Below are 12,321 nucleotides of genomic sequence, written 5' to 3'. Positions count from 1 at the left end.
AGGGGGTAGACAGAACTTTTCACAATGATCAAAAGACTTTACTCTGTTTCTGAGCTCAATTTCCTCATTGTTTGATGTTACTGGCATTAACTCAAAGTGCAGCATGCGCCCGGTAATGTGCCAGCAGTGTGTGATTATGTGTGAGTATGTGAGCAGATACAGCTTCATCAGTAACAGCTCTGATCAACACTGTTCATGTACCTCGGGGTAAGATTCAATTAATTAACATTTAACCAGTTTAAAATGGAGAGGCACTGAAATGTAAACCTTCGTTTATGTATTTTTGACTTAACTACACTGTATTTGACGTGAGAATAGTTCGTAATTTAGGTTTGTACCTTAGCATGGACTCGCAAACTTTAACGTTAGTTTTAGCCAGACATATCTTGCTGAAGCACACGATGATATTAACGTTCTGCTTGAGCAGATGAAAACTGTAACTTAATGAGAGTATGGCAATCAGAAAATTATCATTTTCGTCTTCATTGGGGTTGGGGTTGAATACTTAGGGAGATTTTTGCTCTGATTTGTTTGGGTTTAGGGAATGTAATAAAATACATTCTGATGTCTATCCTCTCGAGATACCTGGAACCAGTGTTTCAGGTAACCCAGACACAAATCGGTTTTCCATTTTTGTAACATAAACACCATCAAACTGATGAAAGCTTAGGATCTTCCAATGTTTCTCTATGGCCCTGTCCCAAATGGAACACTTAATGTGCACTTGCAGTCTTATGGACTTACAACGTCCGCCGTGTGGGCGTGTCCATTAAGTCCATGAGACCACAGAGTGTGCCATTTGTCATTTTAGCATTCAGAAGAGTGCTCATGAGTGCCCCCTCTGTGGTGGTTATGTGCCCTTGATCTGCACTTCTGACGAGCCCGCATTGGTGCAAGCTCCGCAGCAGACTTCTACCTGACGGTCAAATCGGCATTACGCCACGAAAGTGCAGACTCAGAGGAAGACTGTGAGGGTTTAGGATGCCATTTGGGACAGGGCCTATGTCGCTGAAACCTAAAGATGACCGAGTTCCGCTCCCCGAGAAACTGATACTCGACTGCCATTGGCTCATCTGCGTTCGAGGCGAGGGGCTTACCAATAGGTCAATTGGTGATCCATAAACCCTGGCTGGCCGCCCCGCTTTAAGTTAAGTGTGTGTGTAAGAGAACTCGCATCCAACAGAACTCCTTGTGGTCAGGTGTTGGTTAAGAGTGCACAGTTTCTAATAATATCTCTGGAAAAGATGCTGCTGTTCTGGTTTCTCTTTGTCTTTCTTCCATCCTCTGTCCCTCTTCCTCTCTTCTCTTGCTTATAAACCCTTTTAAATTCAGCCAGCTACAATACGTTCTTTTACACTTTTTCCCCTCATTCTTGTTACAGTATATGTCTATACACAGCAGAACAGACAAAAGGAGATCAGAGGAGGAATTTATGATAATCAATATTAGATGATCTGACAGTTACAGTCTTATCTCACCCCTGAGGTAAGCCTTAATTAGTGCCTGGCTCATTAAGACTGCTAATCACTTCAGAATTTGACCTTAATGGGCTCAAACTAATGGCTGTGCAAAGATGTAGCCCAACTAGTAGTCATCTCTGCATTCCTCTGGTAAGTAAACGTATCAACAAAACAATCATTATTGATATTCAACAACATGTGATGAGAGATTGCTGATGTACTGTAGATGACAAGTTTCAAGACATCCATTCAAACCCAATGTTGAAAGCATTTTGCCTTCAATATAAAATCATTGTCTCTTCCCTAAAATGTTGTACAAAATGGGCTTCCTAAACATGGACTTTGACTGCAGAGCCAAAGCATGATACATTTAAAGCAGACGTAAAGGTTTTGTGCTTTTGAAATGATGCCCCAGAGATCCTTGTGGGCTATTACAGGGGTGTCCCTCAGGGATTTGTATAAGGACCTTTTATATTTACTATATAAAGTACTCACGACATGTGATGTTTGAGTGTGAAAAATGAGCATGCACAGGACAGAAAAAGAGTTTTTGGCATGATGGTATGAGAGGAAGTGATTAATGAATTATACAGTCCTTGGTTGGCAGGGCTGGGATGAACGGAAACTCCTTTAAGGATGTTTGGACTTGGCAGAGAGACTGAGACATGAGAAGAACCATTCTTAAACAACAGAAAAAATAAGTTGAGGACCAGGAAATGGAAAAGAAAAATGAGGGAGCTGGGTCAGAAGATGGTGAAAAAAGTATAAAAATAGCACAGAGAAGCAGAGATAAAGAGAAAGAAAATATAACTAAATAATGCCAACAGAGACAGAGATAAGACTTTAAATGCTTAGCTTCAATATCATGTACAACATAATATATAATGCAATATAGTATTCCAAAAATGTCTCTTCAAATATAAATACATATAAAATTAGGAATATATACATAGTAATGTGTGACTGTGTGTATTTATACATTTAAAATAAAATTAAATAAATATTATTCATTTGAAATAAATAATAAATTATTAATATATGAAATGAATAATACTTTTGAAATGATCTCCCAGAAAGAATTTCAGGGTTGAACCCTCGTGGCTTTGTATGAGGAAAGGACCCTTTTTATTTAATATATGTTATTAACAATATACTGCACACACTAAAAAACAACTGGCACTGAACCACACAAATGTTCTGCAGATGATGATGATGCCTGTCAAACTGTGAGGGGGAGTGAATCTAGAAATAAAGTGGGGGTGGGGGGTGGGGGGGTGTAGACAGGCCAAGACTTGGCTGTTTGTCTTGGGGAGAAAGGGAGGAAGCGTATGAGGCATAGATGGATGGGGAGTTCTGGATGCCTGTAAACAGGAGCCCCGAGGCACAAACATGGCCACCCTGTCTGTGTCTCTCTCTGCTTTATTTGGCATTTGACTGGGTAGGGGATGGCTTTTTAACCGTATTTCAGTCCTAAAAAGATAAGTTACAAGCACAGGGATGAGCTGAAAGACTCTTGATTTCTCTTCTTCTAAGTCTGGGGTGAAACTTTGATGAGCTGCCCTACATACTGTAGGCAAGAATAGAGACAGAAGTAACGACTCTGACAGAGCAATACAGCTTTTGTAGCTGCAGCCTAGTTTTACTGTCCCATAAACTCCATGAAGGCTGTCAATCACAGCTTTAGGAAGAGTCAATCATCTCTGTCATGAGGGACAATGAATGTTTGAGTCCCATAACTTTATGGTTTGAATCTCGACATGGACATCTGTTTTTTTTTTCAGATTTATGTGATGTGTCCTTTTGGTAATGACAATTTATCACAAAGTAGTCTGCTATAAGACAATATTGGGCCCACTGGTAGTGTAATTTATATAGCATGTGCTGTTTGGGTTGTTTTAGCACACAATGCAATAATTATGCTGATTAGGTAATGTAGCAAATACATGTCCCATTTAAACGTTATGCTATTTAAACTAAAATGTTTTTGTTTGGCCTATTGCTTGATTTCTGAGGATGGTAATAGAGGTTATAAAAATGACTATGTTTCCATTCAAGTAGCGAAATATGCAATGCGTTCAAAAGGTTTTTTTTTTTTTATAAATTAACACTTTTATTCAGTATGAACTTTTATTCACATTACACATTTTTAAAGTGATAGTCATGACTTTTACAATGTTAGAGAACATTTCAATTAAATGCCGCTCTTTTGAACTTTCTATTGAAAGAATACTGGGAAAAGCATCATGGTTTCCACAAAAATATTAAGCAGTGCAACTGTTTTCAACATTGATAATAGTAAGAAATGTTTCTTTAACACCAAATCACGTGAAGGATCATGTGACACTGAAGACTCAAATAAAGCCTGCTGAAAATTCAGCTTCGCCATCACAGAAATAAGTCACATTTGAAAATATTTATATTTAAATTGTAATAATAGTAATTGTAATTCCACAGTATTAGTGTTAAAATATGTATTTACCTCAAATAAAAACAAAAACAAATATTTAATATTAGCCTATAGGCATTTTGGATTTTTTTTTATCTTGTTGTTTTTACACATTTTAATGCTATATCTCAAAATTAGCTTCAAGTATATGGATGGACACGTAGTCATCCGCTTTATTTGAATATCAACTGATGTTCAGGTTTTCTGAGACACAGGTATTCTACATCAATGTAACATTAAGTTTCTTTCACAAGCTCTACCTCCTTCTCTCTCCCTCCCTTTCTATGTCTTTCTTTTTCTCCTTCTTTTGCCTGTATAGTGACCTGCTATGTTCTTGCTTTCTCTGTCTGCTAGATCTCCTCTGTCTCTCTTTCCAGTTTCTATATGAGACCAACCTGCACACATATATACACATGATCCATATATCATACGCAAACCCTGCTAAAATTATTAACAATCAATCAGTAAGAAAAAAAAAAAAAACAACATGAACACTTACCTATCTAATGGTGGTATCATAGGAGGAGGGGCACCAGGAGGCAATGGGAAACCTGAAATGGCAGGCACAAACAGATATTATGTGAATAATGATAAGGTGAAGTCAAAACTGTAAGGAGAAATATTCAAATAAGTGTATATGCAGTTCATTTATCATAGAAAATGCTTATTTGTGTCTGTGTGCTTATATGTCCAGATGTCTTCAAATGAAACTGTTTATGACACATCCAGACAGAATTCAACAAACGCAGTGTCCTGCAACTTTTACTGCCCCGTTAACCATGACGCCCTCCCTTAAATGCATGCGTGAAACAAATGGGCCTTCGCAGCACCCCAAAAAACACATTCTCCATCACATGGCTGAGGCACTTTATCTGCTTTGATCACACTCAGCCACAGACTCACAACATACATGCACATCTGGGCACCATCCCCCTTTTGTTTTTTGATGGACCCCTGATGGGAGCCAGCTCCAAAAGACAGTTTTCAACAATAACAAAAATGACAAAAAAAAGGGCTAAAGAAAAACAGTAATTTGAGGAACACAGAAGTCATGCAGCTATGGCTAACACAGAACAAGGCAGAAATGCAGCGTCCCCTCCAACGCATGCATCCACTCACACAGAGCCTCGCAAATCATCTGTGTTGTCCTTGAAACTTCAGAGTCTTCTAAGAAAGTATGTACTTTGTGAACTATGCCCTAAACTACTCTTTTTTTCAGTCTGCCTGTGGATGCTACGCTAATTTATGTCAGAGATCTGCTGCTTGCAAGCTCTAAAATAGTTCAATAAGATCACAAATCTGCCTCTGGTGCACATAAACAGATGCTCTAAACACTGTTTCTATGCCATATAAATGTCAATGTGTATTTTGAGTAAGTTTGGTTCAAATTTGTTTTTGTTTTTTGTAATGTTGTAATGTAAAGAACTGATAATATAAAAAAATTCTTAAAATATCAGCAAATTAGAATTTCTGAAGGATTATGTGACTGCTAAAGTAATGACAGCTAAAAATTCAGCTTTGCCATCATAGAAATATAATACATTTGATTCATTTTAAAATATTTAAAAATGGAAAATCTATTTCAAATTGCAATAATGTTTTACAATATTAGTGTTTTGGTCAAATAAACGCAGCCTTGGTGAGCACAACAGACTTCTTTCCAAAACACAGAATTATAATTTTTTTTTTTATATTATGTTCATTCAAAATACAGATAATGTGCAATCTAAAGTGCATAAATCTAAATTAAAAGGGTTATATGATGCCATTTTATGTTTTTCTTTGTCTTTGGAGTGTTAAAAGCTGTTTGTGCATACAGAAGACCCGTAAACTCGCAAAGATTAAAGTCTCAAACCCAAAGAGATATTCTTTATAAAAGTGAAATCTCAGCCACGCCCTTCTAAAATGCCTAATTCAAACACGCCCCCACATGTCTACGTCACTGCGTGGGAAGATTTCCATATCACCGCCCAAATGTTCACACAAAACTACTTTGATTGGTCTTCCAAAAGAAGACACAACTAGAAATCAGTGGTTAAGTTGTATTAACAACACTGTTCCAGAACAGTACAACCCAAATATTTGAGACTGTGCAGCGCATTTGACAAAGAAAAGTTTCCTGAACCTAGTACAGTAAGTGGCGTAACAAGTGGCGTAACATGTCTGTCACACGTTTGAGGAATTCTGCCAATCAGAATGCACATGATAGCTGGCCAATCAGAGCACACCGTGCTTTTCAGAACGATGAGCTTTGTAAAAATCGAAAGGCAGGGCATAGAGGAAAAACAATAATTCGCAGTATGTGGAAATTAGTGTGTTTTTTAACCTTAAACCATGTAAACACATTGCATTACACCAAATAGACAAAATAATGTTCTTTTTAGCAACGTCATATGACCCCTTTAAGAAACGCTGTAAAAGTAATGTGCATTCTTAGTTCAGAGAATGCCCTTTTTCCCTTTTTTTCCTTGTTTTTTTCATATTTCTTGATTTTCTTTTAACTCAGGTTTCTATATTTTGTGCAACTGGACCTTTTCATTGAAAAGACATATTGTGTAAAGGTACTTTATGAATGTTTACAACCATTAATGTCCTCTAAAAGAATCAAAGTGGATCAATGGACTCTTTTTGGACAAAAATATTTAGACTAGCAGTACAAAAATGTAGAATACAAATCCTCTACTAACAAATCTGTCATTAAAATCATGATTTGCATGAAAAAAGCTCTCACTCCCCCATAACCCCATTTAATCAAAACATTCCTCTCCTAACAACTGGCTCTCTCTTTCAGCACAGCTGGGTCATTCAGCACATTCCCAGTGCCACGATTCTGCTGGCAAGGCACTTTTTCTTTCTTCCCGCTCCTGAGCTATTTTTAGCCACATGCAGCACATTAACAACACAAAAGGAACAACGTGGCTGTAACGCGACAGCGATATCCGCAGGGGGAGTGAGTGAAAAAGAGAGGCCTATAACTTAAAGATGGGGAGGTGGGCTTTTACGATAAAACAAAAAATAAAAATAGCCCCGTTTTGGATTAAAAGCTGAAGTTCAAAGGCTAGGCCTGACCAGGAAGTTTAATATTTTGACTGTATTAAAAAGAATGAGTGGGTCCTGAAAAAGTCAGTGAGAGGTCTGAGAGGGCCGTAGAAAGTGATTTCTGATGGGGCTTTGAAGCAGAAGAGTAGAAGAGTTAAGAGAGCTCAACTATAGACTTCCTGTCGAAAGTGTGGAGGAGCAGCATCTGAGCAGGAAGTTAGGCGAACTGACAGCCAGCAGGCCTTCGCTGCAGAGAAAAACCTGGAGAGAATTACACACACCTGGATACAGATGCAGCAGCTCAAGCGCATATGTTGTCAGACTCCTACAGAGACACATGCATGCTCAATATTTAGTCACTGTCAAATAAAACACGCAGAGCTGCTGCAGCTCATCTGGTTTAGCACCTGAACCTGAAGCACACACAGCATTTTGGGGCATCATGGGGCATTTTACTGCATTTAAATCACAGCCCTAGTTTGCAATATTTTAACACACAAAAAAAAAAAATTAACAAACTACTTCATGGGGCAATGGAGCAAGATTCAGTTCTGTTTGCTATACCATACCAGGCAAAATGTTTTAAGTAGACCAATAAGACATGTGTTAGGATAGTTAGGATCTCAGAAGACAGCAGGCTGCTCAACATGGGTGTGAATCAATCACATCCTGGATAAATGTTGTCATAGCAACCACAAATTCCCTACGGATGATCATATGTACAGTGCAGTGCAATGAAAATATATCAACATGACCTTTGACCTCCCCTGTGCTGGTCTGGTCAAAAAAGGTCCAGCCACATGGATCAAAGTAAGTCTCTTATGCTAATCAAGGCTGCATTTATTTGATTAAAAACACAGTAAGAACAGTAATATTTCATTACATATTATTACAAATTAAATAGTGCTTTCAAATGATTAATCATGATTAATAGCATACAAAATAAAAGTTTTTGTTTACAGAATATGTGTGTGTACTGTGTATATTATGTATATAAAAATATACACACGCATATATATTGAAAAAAATATGTTATGTTTATATGTCAAATATTTTTTATACATAATATAAATTATATGAATATACAAATATTTAAGTAAATACATGTAAATATTTTCAATATATACTGTATGTGTGGGTCTTTACATATACATGATAAATATACACAGTGCACACATATATATTCTGTAAACAAAAACTTTTATTGTGCATGCGATTAACTGCGATTAATTAAATTAACTGTTTTCTATTTTAGTATATTTTTTAAATGCAATTTATTCCTGTGATGAAAAAGAATTTTCAGCAGTCATTATTCCAGATCCTTCAGATCATGCTAATTTGATGCATAAAAATATTTCTTATCAATGTAAAAAAAAACTGCATTTTATTTCAAATGTAAATATTTTGTAGCATTATAAATGTCTCTACCGTCAATTTTTATACATTTAATGCACCCTTGCTGAATAAAAGTATTACCCCCCCCTTTTTTTTTTTTTTACTAATGCCAAAATTTTGAACAGAAACATATTCTACTATAATTTATTAAGCAAATATATTCAGAAACATAACAAAAAACTTTGATTTAATCTTATTAATAGAATTATGAGGATTAACCTGCTGATTTTGAGAATAATCTGATGTACATTTATTAAGATGGTTAATATGCTTCACTGTGTCAATGCCTAATGTGTTCTGCTCGATTTTGGAACTATTAGAAGTGAAAATTTTGCTCAAGGACAAGCTATATAAAAACCTGCAATGTCTTAACATTCACGTTACTACGTCACTACACACACAGCACAGACCCGTCCCTTTTCTGCTGACACAAGTGAGTGTGCATGAGTGTACAACACAAACCGGGTGGTGGTGGTATATTGGGAGGAGGAGGGAAAGGTGGAGGTGGGATATTGGGAGGAAAGAAGGGCAACAGCTTCGGGGAAGATAGCTCTGTGTCTGAGGACTGCTCTGACACCACCTGAAATCACACAGATATATGACATCAGTGCTCTTCTATTTATAGTGATTCACTCTCTGTCCATCAAGCACGCAAAAACACACCTGGATGTTATTTTCATCAGCACTGTGACGTCTTCTGCCTTCCACTCGACTGATGGTCCCTGCTTGTCCTCCGATAACATTGATCGAACCACTCGACTTCCTGCATTCACACCCACATGCATAAATCAAAGTCAGATCATTATGTTGAGTCCATATGTGTGAGTGAGGAGGATGAAATGTGCGCTGCACACTGCAAGCCGAACACAAAAGATCCTAGTTCTTTTTTGCGCTATAGGACACTTGGTTGGCACACACACAATCGCATGCAATCTCAGTCAATGCTATTTTCCTGCTGATCTGGTAAATCTCCTCTGATGTGCTCGACAATATTTTTAGCTCATGTACACACAGCAGTTACACACTTGCACGAATGTGTGGTAGTCGTCACCATTCATAAATCTTCAAGTCCCCTGGAACAAGGCTACAAATACTCTCAGTAATGCACAAATGAACTAGGCAATAACCTATTTCAGTCACTAAAATTTAATCAGATAGAAAAGAGTGCATAAATATTGCATTAAACATTATGCATGCTGCAAGAAAAGTAAGCATTCAGGCATAGTCTTAGTAACATGACCAGCTTGTCTGCAGAAGTCTCTTATCATTTCTGTCTTGCTGGTGAATTCTGGGACAGAGTCAACTATGAGGGGAAAATACACATTCAAAAGTAAAAGCCTGAAATTGGCACACTTCTGGTGTTTCGCCTACATTCAGCAGACACGACAGTGGATTTAAGTGCTACCCTCTCATGATTTTATAAAAAATTCAGACCCCAACCATGACTCTGCAGTCTGCTCTCATCGCATGTTCTCTGTATTTTTAATCTTAGCAGTGTACATCATGCAGTAAACATTTTAGGCACATTTCTTCATTTAAAATGATTCATCATTTACACACAAAAAATAAGATATTTTCAGAATGCCTGTAATCAAACCTTTTTTGCATACCATTGATTGCAATTGCATGGACTGAAAAAAAACACAGACAATTCGTAAAATATCTTCTTTTATGTTCCACAGAAGAGAAAAGCCTGTACCAGTTTGGAAAGACATGAGGGTAAGTAAATCATTCATTTTATGGTGTACTATCCCTTTAAAGGTGCATTCAGTAATTTTCCCTCATTTAAAATGTTTTACACTTAAACAAAAAATCTACGACATACTTTTTTTATGTTTCAATTAGTGGGGTCCAATACAATATTGTAAACAATCACTGTATGAACAATTAAACTAATTGTTTAGATTGAACTAGATTTCTAAACGGTTTTAAAAATAAAACATAAACATAGATTGTGCTTTCGTTCACAATAAGATCAATGATAAGCATTCAATCATGCTGACTTTAACTCCCATTCATGGAGCATGCAGTCAAGCTGTACCTGAGAATGCACATTAACTCACGTGAACACATGTGGGGATTTTTTGTGCAAAAACATTGCATTTTAATGGGGCTGAACAAGATCGAATGACAATCTTTCTTAAGGCCCGTTTGATTCCGAAAATGCCACATCATGCTCTGTGTTTAAATGGGTATACAGTAACTGACTCCTGTGCGTCTATGTGTAATAATGGAAGCTGGACTGTTGCTTTACCCATGAATGTTTCGGTTCATACACGTCCCCCTGAGCAAGGCATAACCTTCAACTGATTGAGAAGAAGTTCAAGGAACGGCTGATTAAAAATCACCCCCGCTAACTCCTTCCCAGGACCACGCAAGGCAGTCCGGACCACCAGGACTGAAGCATGGTGTGTGTGTATTTGTGTTTTGTCTCAAAGAAAAGTAATAGTGAAATATTAGAAGGTTTCAACAGTCAGGATGTTTTCTTCAGGAGAGAACAAAAAACAAGAGCAGATAAAAATCAAGTTGAAAAAATGAAAAAAAAAAAAATGAAAACCGGCATAAATAGGGATGAGTACGGAGCATTTGGGACAACAGCAGAAAGCCATTATAACGTAATGATGTTGTTACTGGAAACATGGCTGGCATGCACAGTAAATAAGCGGCCTTTAAGAGTGCTACACTGCCCTTACGCCAAACAGTTCAACTGCACAAGATGATTTAAGCACAAAAATACAGAAAACAACAACAGAAATGACAAATTATTGTATAGTCAATCCAATCCAAAGTTGATACAGTTTTTTTGCACATTCTTTGCAAATCTGAATAGCCTTCACTGAACACATAAGATGCTTAATTGGTGCACCTTTAAGATCAACTGAATCAATTGAAATGACTGCTTACAGTCGGTTAATTATAGCCTATAATATGCATCAGTGCATGGACTGAATTTGGAAGGAAGATGATCGCATTCACTTTACTAGTAAAACACTTTAAAAGACTCTGAGATAGCTCTTAAATGGTTTTAGGAGTAAAGCCAAAGACCCTTTAAATTAAAATGTTAGCTAACTAAAGTGTTTTAAAGGGACAGTTTACCAAAAAAAAGAAAATTCTGTTGCCATATTTTCTCCCTTATGTTGTTCCGAGAAGTAAAATGTATGTACAGTCGTGGCCAAATGTTTTGAGAATTACATAAATATTAGTTTTCAAAAAGTTTGCTGCTAAACTGCTTTTAGATCTTTGTTTCAGTTGTTTCTGTGATGTACTGAAATATAATTACAAGCACTTCATACGTTTCAAAGGCTTTTATCGACAATTACATGACATTTATGCAAAGAGTCAGTATTTGCAGTGTTGGCCCTTCTTTTTCAGGACCTCTGCAATTCGACTGGGCATGCTCTCAATCAACTTCTGGGCCAAATCCTGACTGATAGCAACCCATTCTTTCATAATCACTTCTTGGAGTTTGTCAGAATTAGTGGGTTTTTGTTTGTCCACCCGCCTCTTGAGGATTGACCACAAGTTCTCAATGGGATTAAGATCTGGAGAGTTTCCAGGCCATGGACCCAAAATTTCAACATTCTGGTCCCCGAGCCACTTAGTTATCACTTTTGCCTTATGGCACGGTGCTCCATCGTTGTGGAAAATGCATTGTTCTTCACCAAACTGTTGTTGGATTGTTGGAAGAAGTTGCTGTTGGAGGGTGTTTTGGTACCATTCTTTATTCATGGCTGTGTTTTTGGGCAGAATTGTGAGCGAGCCCACTCCCTTGGATGAGAAGCAACCCCACACATGAATGGTGTCAGGATGCTTTACTGTCGGCATGACACAGGACTGATGGTAGCGCTCACCTTTTCTTCTCCGGACAAGCCTTTTTCCAGATGCCCCAAACAATCGTAAAGGGGCTTCATCGGAGAATATGACTTTGCCCCAGTCCTCAGCAGTCCATTCACTATACTTTCTGCAGAAGATCAATCTGTC

At 37.4% G+C, this 12,321-nt stretch overlaps 1 protein-coding gene across 1 annotated transcript in view; it reads right to left on the bottom strand.

The window, feature by feature from the left end:
• Positions 1–12,321, bottom strand: part of fip1l1a (FIP1 like 1a (S. cerevisiae)) — a 29,770-nt gene that overhangs the window by 7,800 nt on the left and 9,649 nt on the right. Inside the window, exons 9-12 of the mRNA XM_059512951.1 lie at positions 9,004–9,103; positions 8,803–8,920; positions 4,406–4,457; positions 4,230–4,232 (exon numbers count right to left, since the gene is read on the bottom strand). Coding sequence (XP_059368934.1) covers positions 4,230–4,232; positions 4,406–4,457; positions 8,803–8,920; positions 9,004–9,103 — 273 coding nt within the window. The remainder of the gene's footprint in view (positions 1–4,229; positions 4,233–4,405; positions 4,458–8,802; positions 8,921–9,003; positions 9,104–12,321) is intronic.

Source organism: Carassius carassius, chromosome 27 (genome assembly GCF_963082965.1).
Source record: "Carassius carassius chromosome 27, fCarCar2.1, whole genome shotgun sequence".
Taxonomy (NCBI): Eukaryota; Metazoa; Chordata; class Actinopteri; order Cypriniformes; family Cyprinidae; genus Carassius; species Carassius carassius.
This window is presented reverse-complemented; position numbering and strand designations above follow the sequence as displayed.